This window comes from Oreochromis aureus, linkage group 22 (assembly GCF_013358895.1).
Source record: "Oreochromis aureus strain Israel breed Guangdong linkage group 22, ZZ_aureus, whole genome shotgun sequence".
Taxonomy (NCBI): domain Eukaryota; kingdom Metazoa; phylum Chordata; class Actinopteri; order Cichliformes; family Cichlidae; genus Oreochromis; species Oreochromis aureus.
This window is the reverse complement of record NC_052962.1, coordinates 5,118,953-5,141,399: the sequence shown is the minus strand read 5'-3', so window position 1 is coordinate 5,141,399 and position 22,447 is coordinate 5,118,953. Positions and strand designations below refer to the sequence as shown.

Below are 22,447 nucleotides of genomic sequence, written 5' to 3'. Positions count from 1 at the left end.
TTACTATATGTAAACACCTCATGACATCATTGTACAGCTGGTTAAGCTTTGATTAGGAGTCCATGTAAGTATCATAACTAACTGCTGGATAACTGTATACAGGGTACACATATGTGCAGAAAAATGTTCAAAGGTTAACACAGCCTCAGTCCTATTATCACAGGTGTATAAAATCCAACACTTCCAGGCTGCCTTTATAGACATTTGTGACAGAATGGCTTGTTCCAAAGAGCTAACTGAATTTAAGTGTAGCACTATAACAAGATGCCACTGTTGCAACAAGTCAGTTCATGAAGTTTCGTCCATTCTAAATGTTCTGGGAACAGCTGTAAGTGCTGTTATTGCAAAGTGGATCCATTTAGGAAACACAGCAGCTAAGCCATGATGTCTCAGACCACGTAAGTGGGTCACTGAGTGCTGAGGCTCAAGTGTGTAAAAGTCACAAACACTCCAAATCTCTTTTATTGACAACAGCACAAAAACTTTGCATCCCTGAAGTATATTTCAAACCTATTATTACTGAACTTGGTTTTAAGTTATTTGATTGCATTTGGATTATCATAATTCATTTTATGTGGGAGTCAGTCAGTCGTTACTCTCACATCTGCAGCTGATTCAAAATGCCGCTGCACAACTCTTAGCAGCAACTTGCAAAAGAGAGCATATATCCTCTATCCTGGCCTCATTCCACTGGCTGACGATATATTTTAGAGTTCATTTTCAAATTCTTATGTTTAAAATCTTTTCACAGTCTCACCCCCACCTTACCTCTCTCACCTTCTACACACCTTATCAGTCTCACAGGTCAGCTGACCAGCTGCTCCTGGAAGCACTAAGATCAGAGAGAGCAGGGACTTCTCTGTTGTTGCTCCTAAATTATGGAATAACTTGCCCTTGTACATTAGAGAGACCCCTTCACGCCCAAATTTTAAAACATGTCCTACAACCCACTTTTATTCTTTGGCTTTCTACCCCAGCAAGACTCAGTTTTTCGTTTAGTTATTTTACCTTTTTTAAGTGGTTATCATTTATATGTTATGCATTTTTATCATTCAGCTTCAATGTGCAGCACTTCCTCAGCTGTTTTAAAGTGCTTTATAAATAAAAATTGTATGGTGTGGTACCAGTACCAGAGTTTCATGGCTGAGTAGCTCCTGTAAGTGTAGCTGTAAATGGCCCAGTACTTCCATTCACATGTTATAGGTTCAGGTCCAGGTTTTTAGGTGAGAATAAACTGATCCTTAAAAGTTCGTTTTATCCACAATACTGAAATCTGTGCCTGTCATAAACTTAACAAAGGTTCAATGAATACAAGAGGTATTACAAAGGTGAAGGAAGCGGGGTTTAACCTGCCAGTTACATTTTGCACTTTGGAACTACAACAGAACAAATTTCAGAGTTACATCAGACAATGAAAAAAAAAAAAAAATTAACTTTAAGCCAAACTAAAAGATCAACAAATCAAAAATAACCAATTTTTTGATTTAGGATCAACATCATCAACATAAGTAGAGCTACAGTATAAAAAACTGTTTGCATTAAATGGCTGTAAATTCTCTGTTTATTGTAACTATCCTGTAATCTAGGGAAATACACGCTTTAAACATTTCCATAATTCAGAAGAACAAAACACAAAAACAGTTTGACAGAAGTTTTATTTCATTTGCAAACAAAACAAACATTTCTTATCAAAAATGACTTAAAGCAACAGAAACACAAATATGAGCTGAAGAACAGTGAGACAAACAGCAGCAGGTGAGCACAGCATCAGGACATCTTCTGGAACACAAACACCAGGTAGATACCTGCAGAGCAAAGACAGACGAGGGTTTTAGTGTTCAACAGTTTGTAGATCAATGGGCCCACATATGAATACATATTTTAAAAGTAAATCAAAGACAACAATGCTGAAATGTAAATGTTTTTACAAGCATCAGTTTAAATGTGTCATGTAAACAGCGGAGATGATCAGAAAGACTTACTGGTAGCTTCCCACTCAGATCTGCTCAGCGTTCCCTGCATACATGGAAATACAGGCAAATGTTGTAAAACTGGGTCGAACACCTGAAACTGTTTTTTTTTTTAAACTGAGCTTTGAGCTTTGGGGGTGGATGTGGTAGCTCATCTACTAATTGAAAGGTTGGTTGTTCAATCGCATGTTATATATCCTTGGGCAAGATACTGAAACCCAAGCTTCTCCCTATGCATCCATGTGTGAATATTAAAAAGTGCTTGAATGAATGTGTGTGAATGTGTGAATGAGACGTGGCATAAAACACTTGAGTGCTCAAGTAGAGTAGAAAAGTGCTATAAGAACCAGTCCATTTAACATTTACCATCTGAGCACGCTTACCAGGGGAGTTCTGACATCGGCTCGGTCACAGTGCTCTTTAGCATGACAGTATTCCTCTGCACTGTCTGAGGCTTGCTGACCATCCTCACTGGGAAATGGCTGAAAGCAAAACAAACTCTTAAAAAGACAGTAAGAACAGAAAACACGTGTTTACCATGTGACCATCCACAGAGTGGTGACAGGTTAAAAGAAAAACTGGACCTCTGAGCTACAGCGACAGATTCTCCTGGTTCTGGTGTGTTTTCTTTATCCTCTGATCAAACACTACTATGAGATGAATTGTTCTATTTATCCACAAGACACAGGAGCACACTAATGTTTATGTGGATTTATTGGAGGAAAATATTACCACACATCTAGCCAAACAGTAAAGCAGTGAACTTTTTTTTTTTTTTTTTTACAAAGCAAACAAAAAAAGAAAAAAACTGTTCATCCACTGGGTGCAGAGGAATGAAGTTATTCTTAAGGCTTAAGGAGGTGAAATGCCTCACTCAAAGTGTAATTGAGTCCTTTTCTTTAATTTGTCACCATTTGGATCTGTGTCCAAAAATTAACATGCTTGAATGTTGTGTTAATTCCATACCTAGTTTGCCTTCTGGCCACATCATTATTGTAAAAATAAAAAAATGAACTGATAACTCATAGTCAGTATTTGTTTTAATTAGTATTCTACCTCCAAAGCCATCATTTTCATCATGAGGCTGCGATGATTCTCCTTCTTCACCTTCTCCTCAAAGAAATCTGCAAATCTTTGTTTCAGCACCAGCTGCATATTGTACTGCTTCGCCATGCTGGGACATAAGAAGTGGAAACAGTATCATGAAATCTTTTTATAGTAAATTCAGAGTACACAAGCAGTTGTTACTGTGAGTACTCTTACTGTTCAAAGAGAGGAAAGTAGACGAGGAACTCTGGAACGTTGACGACTTCCTCGAGGTTAAAGTGATACTGACATCCGAACAGAGGGTAGGAACCTTTGGACTGAAAGGTCACTTTGAAAACCTCATTACCAAATGACAGCGAATCAGATGCCTCCAAACGTTTACTGTGGGGGGAGAACAAGGAGCATAGTGAAGAGGAAGCAGATATTGACTCAATGATTCAGTTTTTACATCTGAACATTTCAAAATGTCTCTAATAGGGTCGGCTCAGCACAGCTTGACTCAGTTTTTAAGGTTTTTCATCAGGTGTTCGTACCTGGCACCAGGTACTTTTTTAGTACCTATTTGGCGGAGGTTCAGAGCGATTTGAGGCGATCCAGCCTCATTGCTGTAATGACCCCTTGCACATTCCATGGTACTCGCTTATAATGGAAAGTGACAGAAACTAAGTCCAGTTGAGCCAAGCTACACAGAGAAGGTACTAATGGAAAAAGGCTATAAAAACTCCAAGTATTAAGCTTATCTTAATACTTGGAGTTTTCATAGCTCGACTTAAATGCCAGGTGGACAACCTGCTTCACCTAATGGGATCATGTGGCTTAGGTGAAGAAGGCTGTCCACCTGACATGTGGACAGATGTGACTATAAACAATTTACCATAAAAAAAAGCACCTTTCATTAAACTTAATTGTTTATCTTACACAAGTTCAAAGGCATCTGGCGTTGTACCGATGAAGTACCCTCCAGGTTTAAGACGCTCACAGGCATTTCTCAGCATCATATTAGCCTTCTGCTCACTCTCAAATGAGTAATGATACACAAACTGACAGCTGCAGATGTCAAACATAAGCTCAGCATCATCCAGTTTCTCTGACAACAACTCCTGTAGGTAGAAAGAAAAGGTCAGTAACAAATCAAGCGATCCAGACTGAGAAAAACCTCACTTTTATTTTCTACTCAATTTTATATATTCACTTTTATCACAGAATATTCCACTTGTTTTTTGTGTGCTGCAGGTCTACCTTTGAACAGTCTGCTGTGATGAATTCAGCAGTGAAGATTTTCTCGTTACGGTGACTCTTTTTTTTCATCTCGTCATAACGAATCTGACATTGCTCCACAGAAACCCCTGCAATATCTGAAAATAAAAATCTATGTTTAATCATCAACATTCTCCAGCAACATGTAACAATTATTCTCAATTGTAATGCCTTTTGAGCTGAGGAGCAGTTATAGAGGCAAGAGATGATATGGGGCCCCCTCCAGTTGATCCACCGCCCCCAGGAGGCACGGTAGCAGCTGGGTGCAGGGGTGGGTATTTTTGTATCCTCTCAGCTTGTTGCCAGTATGTTTTCGGTGGTGGATGAGAAGGTTCTGACTGTCGTTTGTGCTTATGAACTTAATAACAGTACATAAGCTTAGAGTATACAGCAGGGGCCTGTTCTTCGTACCTCGCTAAGTAAGTTAGCCGGATTTGAATGTTGACGATTTCGCGTGATCTTGGATCGTTCGGTTCTCCGAAGCTCATCTGGGACTTGCTGTCATAGCAACAGATCCATAAGCGTAAACCTGCTCGGGAGCAGGTTTACTTTATGTAAACAGGATTAGATCGCGGCCTCTCAGATATGTCCGCTGCAGTTATATGAAAGCAAGAGCGATATTTCGCCACTGTTTTACCATAAATAAATATTATCAATGTAACTAAAGATAATGTATTTGATTCTTTTATTGATTTCATACAGATACATACAGGTCATTTCCGAAAAAAAGGGAAATGTACTATTAATCATTCTATTACATGTAGTAGATCATGTCAGATGTAATTCATATTTTAGGGTAGTAATAGTAAATTACTACGTGCAATCAAGATGACAGACCACGGCTAAAAAAGCGAAGGTGGATTTGGGAAGTCTGTCGCAGCCATGTCCTGTCCGTTTGTACGCGAGCAAGGAAGGTGCAAGATTGATAAGGAGAGTTTACAGAATTTAGCGTATATTGCGGGATAGACAGGATCCTTTAGCTCAAGTGACGGTGTGCTCATAGAGATATCGATTCTCCGTGAGGGTATTATTTACTCTCTCTCTCTCTCTCTATATATATATATATATATATATATATATATATATATATACTTACTGTACTGTATGTACTTACTCCCGACTTACTGTGCATGCTTCAGTCACCCCTTGCATGGGAACAGGTAAAAGTGATGGAGTGTTATGTCAAACTACACACAAAAAACCCACAATGTCAATAAATGTCACAGTACAAAGGGGTGTGACGAGGGGTGCAGGACCACCACCTGTCTTTATTTGCTCTGCCCTTTTCTTGGTTGCTGTTATAAACAAACAAACAGATTATTCCGGGTCTCTCTTGTCATAGACTAAAAGCAATATAAGTGATAAATATTACCATTCTGTAGAATATTCTTATATTTCACTTTTACTTTTTCCCATGTTCTAGTGGGTCCTGTTGTGGCTCTAATGTGAAAGAGGATATGATGTAATATAATATAATGTGGAATAAAATAATATCACATGATATAATGTAATATCACGGATCACTTACGAGTTTAATTTGTCAGCAACTTTCTGCCAGCCCTCTCTCCTTGCTTTTGCAGCCTTTGCAGTGTTCCCCTGCGTTTTAATTAAACTCTGAAACTCCTGATATCCCTCAATCAAGAGTTCTTGCTCTGCTGCCGTGAGATACTGCGCGCTCCTTCGACATCTTCGCCGACCAATCACAGGGTTGCCGATCAATGTTTCTACTATCGATCGTAGCCCTTTTAAGCCACCCAGTGATCTCAGATTACTTCAGCCAGCTATACTAATCGTCAACAACAGGTGCGTTCGGAGAACCGGATTAGCGAGCTCAAAGTTAGCGCGATGATTTGATCTTGGATGTGTCATTTGATCTTGGATGTAGTAAGCGAGGTACGAAGAACAGGCCCCAGGGGTGTCCATATCCAGGCCTCAAGGTGCTGGTGTCCTTCAGGTTTAAGATCTCACCCTGGGTCAACACACCTGAATCAAATGATTAGTTCATTACCAGGCCTCTGGAGAACCTCAAGACATGTTGAGGAGTTAATTTAGCCATTTGAATTAGCTGTGTTTATCAAGGACGCATCTAAAACCTGCAAACCTGAGTGGAAAGGCTGGAGGAGGTGGCTGGGGAGGGGGAGGTCTTGGCTTCTTTGTTTAGGTTGCTGCCCTCTTGAGCTTCCCATTATTGCACATAACTTATATATTTAATTTATGAACATCTATGGTTTGATTTATTTGCACATGTGGTTTGGATGTGTTTCTACTACCATCTGGTGAGAATTTCATGTCAATGCCACCTGTAGAAATATATTTACTTAGAAAATTGGTGATGTGTTTAATACTACTTTTTTTTTTTTTTTAATCCAATGTAAACAACACTGAACTGAATTGACATGATGACCATTTATAGAGGACCGAGAGCCAGTTAAGTCAAAAGTGAAGCACAAGTATTAGCTCATACATAGGTGAGATTTTGTGGTAGGTGCTCTCATTTTTCTCTCTCTGTGATGTTTGACATAATTCATTTCAATTCAATGCCACCACTTTACTGCTATGGAGAGGTTTGTGTGCCCCAGTACTCCCAGCAGCTATCCATTTCTTTGCCCCCTGGTAGGTCTCTCCCAAGGCAAATTGGTCCTGGATGAAAGCAATTCATTGGACCCCCATGAAAAATAAAAGAGCAAGACACCCAAGTAACCTGCGCAAGATTGGGTTACTTCAGGGTTATTTCTCCCCACCCTGAAGCCAGGCTTGGTAGGGAGCTTGACAAAGAGCAACTGGTGGCCAAGCCTTGGGCCCACTACCTGTAACAGGCACCGTCGGAGTCAGGTATATTGTGTGTCAGGTGGTAGTCAAGGGCGAGGGCCCTGACAGCCCGATATCCAGCTATCAAACCTGGCTACAGAGATGTGGAACCTGTCCTCTCTAGTTTGGAAGGAGCCTGAGCTAATGTGTGAGGTTTAGGGACACCCACTAGATATAGTTGGGGTCATCTCATTGCACAGTTTCGGAACTGGAACCAGTCTCCTGGAGAGAATCTGCACTCTGTTCCAGTCAGTGAGGGACAGCAACAGCAACTGCCTGCCTCTTTCTCAGTAAGAGAAAGAGGCAGGGGTGGGTATTTTTGTATGCCCTCAGTTTGCTCCTGTCCCCCGGGGTTTTTGTGGGCGAGAGGGTTGTTTCCCTACGCCTTCAGATTGGGGAAAGGGTCCTGACTGTCGTCTGCACTCATGCGACGAATGACCCAGTCAAACAGAAGAGGATGGATGGATGGATGGATGGACGGACGGACGGACGGACGGACGGACGGACAGACAGCAGGTTTGGTTTTAGACAAAGTTAACATTCACTGCTTCATGTTTAACAGCAGGATGAGGTGCGTCTTTAGAGGAAGATTTCACTGCTGGTCTTTTACAGTCAACTGTGAAGGTGTTTCCTTTAAGCTGTATAGGCATGAAAAGAGTCTGGAGAAATGTGATGGTAAGTTTCATAAACCATAAAAAGCAATGAGTCAATACCTGCACAGACCAGGTGATCGATCCCTCCTCTTCTCCACTTCAGTAGGTCTCCTCCTTTTCCACAACCAAGGTCCAACACAGAGACCTCCTGAGATCCCGCCCCTCTTACCTGCTCCAAGATCTCACCTGTCAATAGAAAAAGACATTAAACTGTAAGAGCAGGTAAATATTTTATTTTTAAAGTTGCTTCCACACAAGGCGCTGCAGAAAGAAAATAGGTAAAATCAGAAAAAAATATAAATAATTATAAAATGGTGAAAGAATAAAAAGTAAGACTGCAGCTGGTGATGGTAGTCCTAGTTCAGTTCAAGAGGGTCACTCAGACCAGAGATCTGGTTCATGAGCAAAACCAAAATTACCAGCTGCAGCGCACCATGGAGGAGAGACTCAGAGGAGGTGAAGGTAATAATTAAAATAAATAATCCAAATAGTGCACGTCCTGCTCTGAGTGTCAACTGCTGAACCTTTGTATTATTCTAGAGGACTATACAATGCAATTTCCTGACTGACCACTTGTTCATGACTCACACACTAAAAGAACTGTACTAATTACTGGGTATTAAGTTTTATTTGGCCAGCATCTACAACCCTCAGACTGACAGGCTTGTGGAACTGCTAAATAAGACAGAATCCATGATTCGTAAGTTAATTCACGAGGATAAGGGCAATTGGGATCACCAGCTAGACCCTAGCTAGCTAGTTTCTTTGCTGGAGGACCCCAGGAGTTTCTGTTCAGCAGGAAGCCGTGGGGGTGTTGGACCTAATTAAAGAAAATTGACAATGGTCCAAGTCCAGCTGAAAATAAAATTCTGTATGTCCTTGACCTGAGAGCAAAGCTACACACATTGAGGAGGTTATCATGACAGAATTTGCTCCAGGCACATGAGCAGTGCCTAAATCTAAGATTTATCACCTCAACCTGCTCAAAGAGAGGCTGAAATTACTTCTCTGGTGAGCCTGGTGAAGGAAAGAGATGAGTTGGGACCAGCGGTATCAAATTCTATTATTTCCACCTCCCTCCATTGTAATAACCATCTTGCACAGGCCCAGAGAGTGGATGTTGCTGTAGTGCAACATCGTTTTGTCCGGTTGTACCAATCTCACAGAGCACCGTTTTGTAGCGCACCTAGTGTAAAAGGTGCATTCACTACCAGATACTTGAACACACAAGACAAATTGTTCAGAAGGAATTGGCTGAAATGCTGAAAATGGGAATAATAGAAGAGTCATACCAAAAGCAAAGAAAGACTACTAAAAATAAAACAATCACTCAACTTACAATGCTGTCTGCGTAGGTCCTTTGTGTTACAGGATGGCAAATCGTAACTTGTTCTTTTGTAGTCTTTTTCTACTCAAGCACTCAAAGCGTTTTATATAACATGTCTTATCCATTCACACCAATCATAGACATAGAAAAAAAGTCCGTGTAAGTTTTAATCTAACATTCACACACAGCGTCACACTCCCATGACATTTACGGTTCGGCATCTTGCCCAAGGACACCTTGGCACAAAAACTGGAGCAGCCACTTTTGGAATCACCAGCCTTATGATTAGTAGATGACCTGCTCTACCTCCTAAACTACAGTCACCCCTATGTTCATACAAGGCACAGGTGAAACATAAAGACAAATCTTTTTAAATAAAATAAGCTGTCCCTTTCTCTGTTCGATAAAACTGTAGAAAATGGACGAGTTGTCTGGTCCATGTCAAAATAAAAATAATAAACTGGCTTCCTGTAAAAAGTTTACACCAGCCCCTGTGCAAGGTTTAATCATTTATCTTGGTTTAATCTATTAAATCTGTTTTTTCAAAGGTTTCTGAGGATTTATAAAACACTTTTTTTAAAGGATGAAGGTCATTAATCAGCATGAAGACGACAGGCTGCCAAATGAAACATAAAAGGCCAATAATCTCTATTGCATTGAGTTTTTCCTTTCCAGTCACCTTTCTCACTCACTATGTGTTAATAGACCTCTCTGCATCGAATCATATCTGTTATTAATCTCTGTCTCTCTTCCACAGCATGTCTTTATCCTGTTTTCCTTCTCTCACCCCAACCGGTCGCAGCAGATGGCCCCGCCCCTCCCTGAGCCTGGTTCTGCCAGAGGTTTCTTCCTGTTAAAAGGGAGTTTTTTTTTCCCACTGTCGCCAAAGTGCTTGCTCATAGGGGGTCATATGATTGTTGGGTTTTTCTCTGTATTTATTATTGTGCGATCTACTGTACAATATAAAGCGCCTTGACGCGACTTTTGTTGTGATTTGGCGCTATATAAATAATACTGAATTGAATTGAATTAATCTGTATTAGTGACTGGTGTTATACTCGCTGGATAAATATCACTGCATTGTCATTTTGTTCTGATAATCAGCTTTCTAAATGTTGGATCTGATGTTTGGCCCCAGAGACAATTTATAGCAAAAAATAAACAAAAACAAAACTACGCTCTCATGTTATTATGCATGCAATTGCTGGATGGGTGTTAATTGCTTACAGATCACTATCGATATGTTAAAACTGAGGAGGTGCGGTGTGTTGATCAGCAGCAAGTTACCAATTAGAACACTCTTCAGCCAGTTGTTGAAGTTCCTCATGAAGAAAATTCGGCTTCTGCTACGAGCTGCCAGGCCGACTTCCTGCAGCTGGTTGTAGTGACTTGCCACCTTCACACTGTGATCAGGCACCTGAGAGATCAATTATAGGGATCACTAATAAGGATGACAGCCTCACAGCAGCTTTAATACCTGCTGATAAATATTTCGACTGTTTTTGTCTGCCTGATCTTTCCAAATTAACTTCAATAATAACTTCCTCCAAATCAACGTGTCAATCAAACCTCATTCCTACAAGACTGCTCAAAGAAGTCCGAAAATTAATAAATCTTAAATATGATCAACCTATCTCTTCAAGCTGGCAGTAGTTAAACTGTTACTTAAAGCCACCACTTGACCGTTTTTTTATCTCAAACATTCTTGAAAGAGTAGTTGTAAAACAGCTAACTGATCATCTGCAGAGGGATGGTTTAACTAAAAGTTTCAGTCAGGTTTCAGAGATCATCACAGAACAGAAACAGCTTTAGTGAAAGTTACAAACTGTCTTATGGCTTCTGACAGTGGAATCATTTTGTGCCTTTCCTGCTTGGCCTCAATCCTTTATTCAATATTGTTGACAATAATATTTTATTACAGCGATTAGAGCATGCTGTAGGTGTTAAAGGTACTGCGCTGTAGTGGTCTGAATCAATTCAATCTAACAGATTCCTCTTCACACACTAAGGTTAACTCTGGAGTTCCACAGGGTTCTGTGCTAGGACCGATTCTCTTTACATTATGCATGTTTCTCTCAGGCAGTAGTATCATTAGGAAGCATAAAATACACTTCAACTTTATCTATCCATGAGCCAGATGAGGCATGTTTTAAAAACATATTGGCCTGGACGATTTCTAATTTTCATCTCCTAAATGCAAATAATTATATTTTTACAAGCTAATTTATTTCTTACAAGGGAGGTTAAAGTTACAGTAGCTGTGTTGATAGGTTTCTCACAGTAGATTTCGCTTGTAGCATAGAAAGTTCAGTTCAATTTTATTTTCATAGCACCAAATCAAAACAAAGGTTGCTTCAAGCTGCTTTATATTGTAAAGTACAGACCCTAAAACACTGAAGACATTTGAGTTTTTAAATATGTTAGGCTGTTCACTGGGTTTACAAATGTTTTCCAAATTATCCTAAACTTCTCTTTACAATTTAAAAAAGGATATACATTTTTTTTAGTAAATAGTTTTAAAAGTGCTGTCTGATCCTAAATCAACCTGCTTCTTGCTAGGTGACATCTTCTCTTCTTCATCTTCAACATGCTTCCTCTTCATCCCTGAGTTCTCTTCTTGCTGAGCTCCTCTGGTCTGTGTCGCCTCCTCCATCGTTTCTGTCTGAAGAGACTGAAGCTCCATCTAAAAAAAAAAAAAGATGAGGAAGAGGAGGAGAGAGAAAAACAATATCAGTTTGATCTGATGAAGCTTTATGTTGAGTTTGAGAGTTAGTGATGTCAGCTTTACTGAACAATGCCGAACGTGATCCATCTACTTTTTTTAATGACCCATTATATCCGAAAGGGAGAATAATACATTATGATGTCAGAAACTACAATATATTAATCACTGCTTATGCGCTACAGTCTGGTGGTCCTTTTAGTTAATTCCATGAAGTTACCCTATCATCCCATTTGCATACTCAGCTAAAGAGTTTGCAAATGGGCATACTCTGCTATTGATATCAGAGTTTTCTATAATGAAATTTCTCATAAATAACTACACATAATAAATATTAGAGATATGTTAAAGAATGTTTATGTTTTGTTAAATTTTTTTAGATCACCAAATAGAGGTATCTGTCTTAAATCTGATATCATTTGGAACTTGATTTAACATTTTTTATGGTAAAAACTGCTCAGTGACATTTCAGAAGTTGAAAATTTAAAGCATACATGTTAGGTCAATCAAACTAATTAAAAATAACAATTTCAAAGGTTACATAGGACTGTAAGTGCAGGTTAAATTGGGTCGTCAACCTGTTGTAGTGCAGTTTACAGTGATGGATGCAGGACTGTTGCACGGCAGACCGTTGTATGGCCACCGGGTCACCGATTGATGCTACCCTGAGCCTGAGCTAGTTAAATTGATGGGTCTAATTTGCAACAGTTAAAATGGTGGTGGAAAAAAGTTCTTAAAACCTTTCACTTGTTTTCTTAATCAAACGTCCACATTTTCCTCAAACTAAACTGATTGGATATTCTGTTCATGAAGATTTTGGCTATTGAGATAAAAGTTTATAATAACTGCCTGAATAAATGCCCAGATGTATTTCAATACAGCTGCTGACTAACATGACCTACACGTAGAACAAGCCCTCAAGCCCTTTGATTATAAGCTTGAATTTAAGCTGAGGATGTTCTTTGGTGATGTGTGCTTACTTCCACCTTTGTACTAATTTGGTTTGTAAAACTGTAGGATACAGTAAGCCTGCCGCCTTCTTCTTTTCGCTGCTCCCCAGGGGACTCTGCAACGGCTCATCTGCCTTAATCTCCTCATAACTCAGCATCCACCTCTGTCACACCAACTCTCTGCATGTCCTCCTTCACTACATCTATGAACCTCCTTTGAGGTTTTCCTTCCTTCCACCCCCGGCCTCTGTGCAAGAAAGACGAGTATTTGTGCAGTGTGCTGTCACAGGATTAAATATCGCAGAGTCGAAAACAGGACTCGAGCGTTTACTAAAGCTATGAGACTGCAGGGGTCGAGGATGCGTTTCCTTCTGAAACTTTAAGGCGCTATTTGACTCTTCTTACTCCGTGGGTAAAACGGGTTAAATCTGGATTCGGCCAGGTTAAAATCGGATAAGACCCAAAGATGCTCACTCTCACCTTCCATCAGTGACCGGAAGCTGCTATCTGACTGTAAACTGACCGTTAGCCGCGGCTGCTAAGAGCTAACAGATGTCGGTGTGTGTTCAGAGATGAACCGGAAACAGCTAGCATGTAATGTGATATTCCAGTCGACACCAATCTAATGGATAACACCGACACTAACTTAAGTTAACGACCAAAGTTTTAGAGAAAAACAACTCACTGTGCTTCGCGAGAAAGACGCGTGCTTTGAGGCGCTTCCGGGTTTGCGCACATCATATTTGCGTCACACCAGAGAGTCGGTGGGTTTTGTTTTTTGTTTTGTTTTTTTAAATTGAAAGTGTTTGTTAAACATTACATGAATACATATACCAGGGCCCTGTTTCAGAAACCCGGTTTAGAAAACTCAGAGTTAAAAATGATACTCAGGGTTGAGTAACCCCGAACTGTCCAACTCGGAATATTCGGTTTCAGAAAGGCTGATAACAATTAGTTCAATCAACGCGGAGTTGCTTTAACCCCAAGTTAAGCACGCGCATAAAGCCCTGATTAGTGGAGCACAGATTAAGCGAGTCGCCATGGAGACGGAGGGAAAGAAGGCGCGGCCAATGTATTTTACAGCGCTTGAGGCCGAAATTCTGATGGCAGCATATGCCGATAACATGCAAATTTTGCGGAAAAAAAGTAACACAGCCTCAGCTGCAAAAGAAAGGGAGCATGCATGGCAATACATAGCCGACAGAGTCAATGCGTGAGTGTTAATTTAAAAATTGATCTAGGGATTTCCACCCATTTAACACGTTATTTTATTATATTTCATTTTATTTTTTATTTTTTATTTTATACATTTTATTTTGTGATGTGATGTGAGCGCATGTGCAACCCAACAGGCCCCAAACGTTCCTGGCAGCAAGTAAAAATGAAATATAAAAAATGTAGAGGAAGAGAGGTCCAGCCACTTCTCCAACAAACCTTTCCTCAGTAAGATGTTCAGCACTGATTTACAACCAACCTAAGTAGGCATGTACTATGAATGTCAATGCTATTTTCTGTGTTTCAATAGCTCCCTGTAAAGCAGCTGTACAAGACCTGTTTGATCAAGAAAATAAAAAAATGCCTTTTGGAAATGGAACACTTCAAGCAGCAGAATGGAATGTGAGTGCCATCTATACAGCCAATCACGCCTGGGAACCCTGAAAATAAATGTAAAATCTAAGTAGTAGTGTTAAAATCTCCCAATTCTTTTAATCTTTGGGCTGAAGGAAGGACAATACTCGGTGTATAAATGCTCAATCAACAATCATTTATTTCCATACAATTCAACACTTTTGAGCATAAAACCATCATGATGGGGAGACCTGCCTGCAGAGGGTCACAGCAAGTCTCAAAATGGTGACGGGTTACTCAGCTTCTTATAGCCTCTAGTGGCCCCACCTAGTCGTAAAAGCCTAAACATTCACATTCTTTCTCTCACACGGCGCCTAAGTTATGACCTCGGCTCCCTGTCTTTCTGCTCTCTGTAAAGGTGGGGGTATGGAATGTGGTCTGTCTCTTCTGCTATCAGAACAACAAGGCCTTCTGCACCCAACATTCTCTTCATGATTCAGCAGTATGCAATGTCAAGAAACCATGTAACACGTTCAACAGTGTCGAATAATACAGGTCAATCCAATAGATCTAATGATTTTCACACTCTTTTAGGTCAGAAGTATAATGCAAACTAAAACTACATACTGATCACACACTCTATATTAAGGGGTATAATATGATCTACAGCAGTATCATAATTCAACTACTTTGATTACATATATATGGTAACATATGATAACAGAATAATCTCACAGTAGTTCAAGTATCACCACATCATGAATTAAGTTTTGTTCATCCTGATACCTGCAATTTTGTGGAATCCCTCTTTGATAAATCTTGTGGGTCTATGACCGGGGAACACCACAAACAAGTACAGGAGACGTTTCAGTGCAACTGTAACATTCCTGACTGCCCAACAGACGGTAGCCTTGGAAACGTGCTCAGCGTCACCAATATTATATAGAAAGCTCCCGTTTGCAAAAAAAAACGAAGTGCAATACAAATAATATGTACAGAACTGAGAGAATGTCCGCGATGTGTCACATGAGCAATATAAGGCCTGAGGATGTTATTCAAATAAATTATGGATTGTGCTGAAAAGCGGTAGCGTTCACACAGAAAATCATCAGGAAATGATAAAATGTCAAACGCGCTCTAATCACTCTCCCGGCGGAGAGCTCTGTGGAGAATTTGGGCTTCAACATCTACTGGCTCTTCAAGGAAGGGGCACGCCATGTCTGACACTTCCTACAGTCAGGTTTCCGACAAAGAGGCGGAGAAGGTCAGGGTTAGTTGAAGTAAACCTGCTGGGGGCAGGTTAGCTTCACGGAGTGTGTCGTCATAGTAACTCACTCAGAATTAATCTAAACTTGCTTTGTGAAACCGAAAACCCAGAGTTTTCGTTAACTCAGGGTATACTTACTCAGAGTTTGCACTAAACCGGCTTTCTGAAACAGGGCCCAGGGCCCTGTTTCAGAAAGCCGTTTAGAAAACTCAGAGTTAAAAATGATACTCAGGGTTGAGTAACCCGAACTGTCCAACTCGGAATATTCGGTTTCAGAAAGGCTGATAACAATTAGTTCAATCAAGCGGAGTTGCTTTAACCCCAAGTTAAGCGCGCATGCGAGGATACATAAAGCCCTGATTAGTGGAGCACAGATTAAGCGAGTCACCATGGAGACGGAGGGAAAGAAGGCGCGGTCAATGTATTTTACAGCGCTTGAGGCCGAAATTCTGATGGCAGCATATGCCGATAACATGCAAATTTTTTGCGAAAAAAAAGTAACACAGCCTCAGCTGCAAAAGAAAGGGAGCACGCATGGCAAAACATAGCCGACAGAGTCAATGCGTGAGTGTTAATTTAAACATTGATCTAGGGATTTCCACCCATTTAACACGTTATTTTATTATATTTCATTTTATTTTTATGTTATACATTTTATTTTGTGATGTGATGTGAGCACAGGTGCAACCCAGCAGGCCCCAAACGTTCCTGGCAGCAAGTAAAAATGAAATATAAAAATATAGTCCAAACAGGTAAGGTGTAATTGCATTATGAGCCATAGTGCTTGGTCTGTTTGTCCTATGTAAATCAATTGCAGTTAGAGGCTACATTAATTTTCTTTCTGTAAGCACTTATTGAAATTATCTGAGCACATTACAAGTACATATTTGCTTACTCTGTATGCTCAAATGTGACCCGTTATAGCCAACAGAAAAAAAAGCGGAGGGCCGAAAAACAGGTGGGGTCCTCCACCACCACCACTCACAAAGGCTGAGCAGTTGGCCCTCAGCCAAAACAGTGGGCGCCCTGTGGCTGAAGGCATCTCTGCGGGACATCCTCTGAGTCAATAACCCCGCAAGACACAAGTGCCTACATAAGAGGTAAATTACTATACTCCATTACTATAATGAAATAATTTGTTAGTTTGAAATGCTACAGGAACTATGTACCTGTACATTAATGCTGTGGAAAGACTTCCTGTTCACATAGTCTCCTTCATTTACTGAAGGAGCAATGATTGGAATGTGAGTGCCATCTATACAGCCAATCACGCCTGGGAACCCTGAAAATAAATGTAAAATTTAAGTAGTAGTTCAAGTATCACCACATCATGAATTAAGTTTTGTTCATCCTGATACCTGCAATTTTGTGGAATCCCTCTTTGATAAATCTTGTGGGTCTATGACCGGGGAACACCACAAAGCAGTACAGGAGACGTTTCAGTGCAACTGTAACATTCCTGACTGCCCGACAGACGGTAGCCTTGGAAACGTGTTCAGCGTCACCAATATTATACAGAAAGCTCCCGTTTGCAAAAACCGAAGTGCAATACAAATAATATGTACAGAACTGAGAGAATGTCCGCGATGTGTCACATGAGCAATATAAGGCCTGAGGATGTTATTCAAATAAATTATAGATTGTGCTGACAAACGGTAACGTTCACACAGAAAATCATCAGGAAATGATAAAATGTCCAAACGCGCTCTAATCACTCTCTCCCGGCGGAGAGCTCTGCGGAGAATTTGGGCTTCAACATCTACTGGCTCTTCAAGGAAGGGCACGCCATGTCTGACACTTCCTACAGTCAGGTTTCCGACAAAGAGGCGGAGAAGGTCAGGGTTAGTTGAAGTAAACCTGCTAGGGGGCAGGTTAGCTTCACGGAGTGTGTCGTCATAGTAACTCACTCAGAATTAATCTAAACTCGCTTTGTGAAACCGAAAACCCAGAGTTTTCGTTAACTCAGGGTATACTTACTCAGAGTTTGCACTAAACCGGCTTTCTGAAACAGGGCCCAGGGCCCTGTTTCAGAAAGCCGTTTAGAAAACTCAAGTTAAAAATGATACTCAGGGTTGAGTAACCCGAACTGTCCAACTCGGAATATTCGGTTTCAGAAAGGCTGATAACAATTAGTTCAATCAAGCGGAGTTGCTTTAACCCCAAGTTAAGCGCATGCGAGGATACATAAAGCCCTGATTAGTGGAGCACAGATTAAGCGAGTCACCATGGAGACGGAGGGAAAGAAGGCGCGGTCAATGTATTTTACAGCGCTTGAGGCCGAAATTCTGATGGCAGCATATGCCGATAACATGCAAATTTTTTTGCGGAAAAAAAGTAACACAGCCTCAGCTGCAAAAGAAAGGAGCACGCATGGCAAAACATAGCCGACAGAGTCAATGCGTGAGTGTTAATTTAAACATTGATCTAGGGATTTCCACCCATTTAACACGTTATTTTATTATATTTCATTTTATTTTTTATGTTATACATTTTATTTTGTGATGTGATGTGAGCACAGGTGCAACCCAGCAGGCCCCAAACGTTCCTGGCAGCAAGTAAAATGAAATATAAAAATATAGTCCAAACAGGTAAGGTGTAATTGCATTATGAGCCATAGTGCTTGGTCTGTTTGTCCTATGTAAATCAATTGCAGTTAGAGGCTACATTAATTTTCTTTCTGTAAGCACTTATTGAAATTATCTGAGCACATTACAAGTACATATTTGCTTACTCTGTATGCTCAAATGTGACCCGTTATAGCCAACAGAAAAAAAGCGGAGGGCCGAAAAACAGGTGGGGGTCCTCCACCACCACCACTCACAAAGGCTGAGCAGTTGGCCCTCAGCCAAAACAGTGGGCGCCCTGTGGCTGAAGGCATCTCTGCGGGGACATCCTCTGAGTCAATAACCCCGCAAGACACAAGTGCCTACATAAGAGGTAAATTACTATACTCCATTACTATAATGAAATAATTTGTTAGTTTGAAATGCTACAGGAACTATGTACCTGTACATTAATGCTGTGGAAAGACTTCCTGTTCACATAGTCTCCTTCATTTACTGAAGGAGCAATGATTGGAATGTGAGTGCCATCTATACAGCCAATCACGCCTGGGAACCCTGAAAATAAATGTAAAATTTAAGTAGTAGTTCAAGTATCACCACATCATGAATTAAGTTTTGTTCATCTTGATACCTGCAATTTTGTGGAATCCCTCTTTGATAAATCTTGTGGGTCTATGACCGGGGAACACCACAAACGAGTACAGGAGACGTTTCAGTGCAACTGTAACATTCCTGACTGCCCGACAGACGGTAGCCTTGGAAACGTGTTCAGCGTCACCAATATTATACAGAAAGCTCCCGTTTGCAAAAAACCGAAGTGCAATACAAATAATATGTACAGAACTGAGAGAATGTCCGCGATGTGTCACATGAGCAATATAAGGCCTGAGGATGTTATTCAAATAAATTATAGATTGTGCTGACAAACGGTAACGTTCACACAGAAAATCATCAGGAAATGATAAAATGTCCAAACGCGCTCTAATCACTCTCTCCCGGCGGAGAGCTCTGCGGAGAATTTGGGCTTCAACATCTACTGGCTCTTCAAGGAAGGGGCACGCTATGTCTGACACTTCCTACAGTCAGGTTTCCGACAAAGAGGCGGAGAAGGTCAGGGTTAGTTGAAGTAAACCTGCTAGGGGGCAGGTTAGCTTCACGGAGTGTGTCGTCATAGTAACTCACTCAGAATTAATCTAAACTCGCTTTGTGAAACCGAAAACCCAGAGTTTTCGTTAACTCAGGGTATACTTACTCAGAGTTTGCACTAAACCGGCTTTCTGAAACAGGGCCCAGATGTGTGAATGAGTATTTGGGTCGCATTAAGACAAAAATATTATTGATCATTTTGAGGATAAAGTCGAAATTTGGGGATTAAACTCGAAACGTGGAGATTGCTGTTGTTGTTTCAGGACAAATTGTCACAGCTTCTCCTATAACCTCTACAAAATGTACGGAGTTATATTTATAACTTAATAAATGCGCAAGAAAAAACTAATCCGAAAATAATTTCATTTCGCGGTGCAATTAATTTCCACGCGCGTAAATTCAACGAGCGCACAAAGAAGCCATCGCGCATGGAAAGTGTCTGCTTTGCATGTGCTGGTACAACACTCTTGCATGTAGTTTTTTTTTTTTTCAACGTACTTGATTTCAAACAAAGAACATTACAGAACAAAGATGTTGTACACATCCCAATAAGCAATATTAGCAGGTGAGATTAAACTAAAGATAATAAACAGAGAAATAAAGGTATATAAATTGTATAGTAATGTAAGTAATGACCACAAAAATTGCAAGTCATACATAAATAAGTAAAATAAAATTTATAACTTCTTAAAATCTATGCGAAGAGCAGTTTAAAGGGCAGGATTGCTTAAGCGTTAGTGCTTTCGGATGATTGAACATATTGAATGGACTGTTTGAGTTCGTTTTTAAAGGAATAATGCATGTTTTTTTGCCTCTGAATTTACACTTATGTATATAGAACTTAATAGAAGCCATAATAATAATCAAGTCAATTATATAGGCCTTATCAGGCTTTTTTTGTAGATCTGTACAGTTTTCTGTAAGGCCAAACAGAAAATTATTTCAAAATAAAAGAAAATCTTCAGCAATTTTTTTTTTAGATTAAATTAACACCAAAAGGACTGACTAATGAGGCAATGCCGAATTTTTTTTTAGCATAATCCCCGGGGGGGGGGGGGGGGGTAGGAAGGTTAAATTTGATAGAATAGGGAGAGAAATTATGTTTATGGATTAGAGTCCATGATAAAAGAAAAAAAAAATGTCTGGCGATGAAAAGAAGATGTCTTAATTGGAATTTTATTAGTGTTATAGTTGCATATTAAGAAGAAGTTTAAACCATCTAGTTTAGATATCACATAACATTCCAAATGGAGTTGGGAATTTTTTTGTAAATATTTTAGCCAATTAATATTAAATGTATTGTTTAAAATGCTAAAACCAAGAAGTTTATACCACCTTTATCATACGTATTCATGAAAACAGGTTTCCTTAAATAATGAATATTATTTTTCCATACAAAGTTAAAGAGCATCTTGTAAATGTAATTTAAAGAGTTTTTTCTCCACATGGAGAGACACAGATGTATATGTTTATTGTGAAATTCCCTCCACTTTGGTAATCAAAACAGTGAACAATAATTTTACTAATAACAACAAATCTAAGTACAGAGCAGAAATAGCTCTTTAATATTGTTCTTGCTAGTCTGTATATGAACGTTTTATATAAACAACTTATCAAACAAAAATTAAAAGGTTTCAAGAAAATTGTACAAAAATTGTACAAAATATATGCTGAAATATATTTCAGCAGTGATAACAGACAACAGATAGATGTTTGATGTTTCCCTGTCATCTGCAGGTCCAGGGCTGGAGACCAGAAAGATGGAGCTATAACAGGCATAACTAAAGTTATTCCAGTGCTTAGCTGAACAGAGATAACCACAAAGCATTACAACTTAGGACACCTAGCTACAAGCTACAAGCATATGGAGGTCCTCCATAAAAATGTGTAAAATCTGTGTGGTTTTCCATACTGAATCCCCAGGGAACTGTGCTGGCACCGTTCCTCTTCACCCTCTACACTGCAGACTTCTACATCAACTCCCCACGCTGCCACCTACAGAAGTTCTCTGACGACTCTGCCATAGTCGGCCTCATCACAGGTGAGGGCGACTCAGAGTACAGACAGTGGACTCTGGACTTTGTTGACTGGTGTCAGCAGAACCACCTGCTGATCAACGCCGGAAAACCAAGGAGTTGGTGATGGACTTCGGAGGCGCAGACCCACCACACTGACACGGTGAACATCCAGGAGTGGACATTGAGATAGTGGACTCTTATAGGTACCTGGGTGTTCACCTGAATAATAAACTGGACTGGAGCCACAACACTGATGCTCTTTACAGGAAGGGTCAGAGCAGACTCTACCTGCTGAGGCGGCTGAGGTCATTTGGAGTACAGGAGCACTTTTAAAGACCTTCTATGACTCTGTGGTGGCATCTGTCATTTTTACAGTGTGGTATGTTGGAGCAGCAGTTTATCGGCAGCTGAGAGGAAGAGGTTGGATAAACTCATCAGGAAGGCCAGCTCTGTTCTGGGATGCACCCTGGACCCAGTGCAGGTGGTGGGAGACAGAAGGACTCTGGCCAAAATAACATCTCTGATGGACAGAGTCTCCCACCCCATGCATGGAAATGTTGCTGAACTGCAGAGCTCCTTCAGTGACAGACTGCTGCATCCTAGATGCATGAAGGAGCGTTTCCGCAGGTCCTTCCTCCCTGCAGCTGTCAGACTGTACAATCAGAACTGCTCCCAACAATCATAGATGTTTACATCAGCACTGTAACTGCAATAAGTTAATCAACCGATTAGCTTTTACAACCTGGTTTGCCTCTTATCTGTAGTTATTTTTATTTAATTTAATAACTGTACAGTACTCTGTATATAGTAACCATTGTCCTTGATGTAAATATGTAAGAAAAATTGTGTATGTTTCTGTTCTGTGTCCTGTGTACTGTTTGTTTGTATATGTGTCTTTTTGGCTGCTGTTACAACCAAATTTCCCCTTGTGGGACAATTAAAGGATTATTCTATTCTATTCTATTCTATTCTATTCTATTCTATTCTATTCTATTCTAGCTACTCTCCCTCCTCTGCAGATTTCCAAACCATCAGCAGCCTCTGAGCTGTTCCTCTGAAAGACTCGTTTCCAATCCTGTCCATCCTGCTCATTCCCAGTGAACATCTGAGCATCTTCAGCTCGGCCTTCTGTCAGTGCCACCGTCTCCA

At 40.2% G+C, this 22,447-nt stretch overlaps 1 protein-coding gene across 4 annotated transcripts; it reads right to left on the bottom strand.

The window, feature by feature from the left end:
- Window positions 1–1,636: 1,636 nt before the first annotated feature.
- On the bottom strand, window positions 1,637–13,620 carry rnmt (RNA (guanine-7-) methyltransferase). Of its 4 annotated transcripts, none has more exons than XM_031745924.2 (11): window positions 13,420–13,620; window positions 11,608–11,745; window positions 10,350–10,479; window positions 7,796–7,921; window positions 4,257–4,372; window positions 3,936–4,117; window positions 3,234–3,398; window positions 3,027–3,144; window positions 2,354–2,452; window positions 1,983–2,016; window positions 1,637–1,805 (listed from the first exon to the last, which is right to left on the bottom strand). In XM_031745924.2, exons 2-11 carry the CDS (start codon window positions 11,743–11,745, stop codon window positions 1,768–1,770), a joined length of 1,146 nt encoding a protein of 381 aa, XP_031601784.1. In that variant the 5' UTR covers window positions 13,420–13,620; the 3' UTR covers window positions 1,637–1,767. The 4 variants fall into 4 exon arrangements, with proteins under 4 accessions (XP_031601784.1, XP_031601791.1, XP_039462001.1 ...); XM_031745931.2 differs by lacking the exon at window positions 13,420–13,620 and adding an exon at window positions 13,215–13,343; XM_039606067.1 differs by lacking the exon at window positions 13,420–13,620 and adding an exon at window positions 13,215–13,343 and having other exon boundaries at window positions 11,612–11,745.
- Window positions 13,621–22,447: the final 8,827 nt, after the last annotated feature.

Coding starts and splice junctions, on each gene's coding strand:
- rnmt (XM_031745924.2), bottom strand. CDS start 11,745: ATGGAGCTTCAGTCTCTTCAGACAGAAACGATGGAGGAGGCGACACAG. Junction 10,480..11,607: donor TGTCACCTAGCAAGAAGCAG/GTTGATTTAGGA, acceptor TTGATCTCTCAG/GTGCCTGATCACAGTGTGAA. Junction 4,373..7,795: donor CGATCACCTGGTCTGTGCAG/GTATTGACTCAT, acceptor TTTTATTTTCAG/ATATTGCAGGGGTTTCTGTG.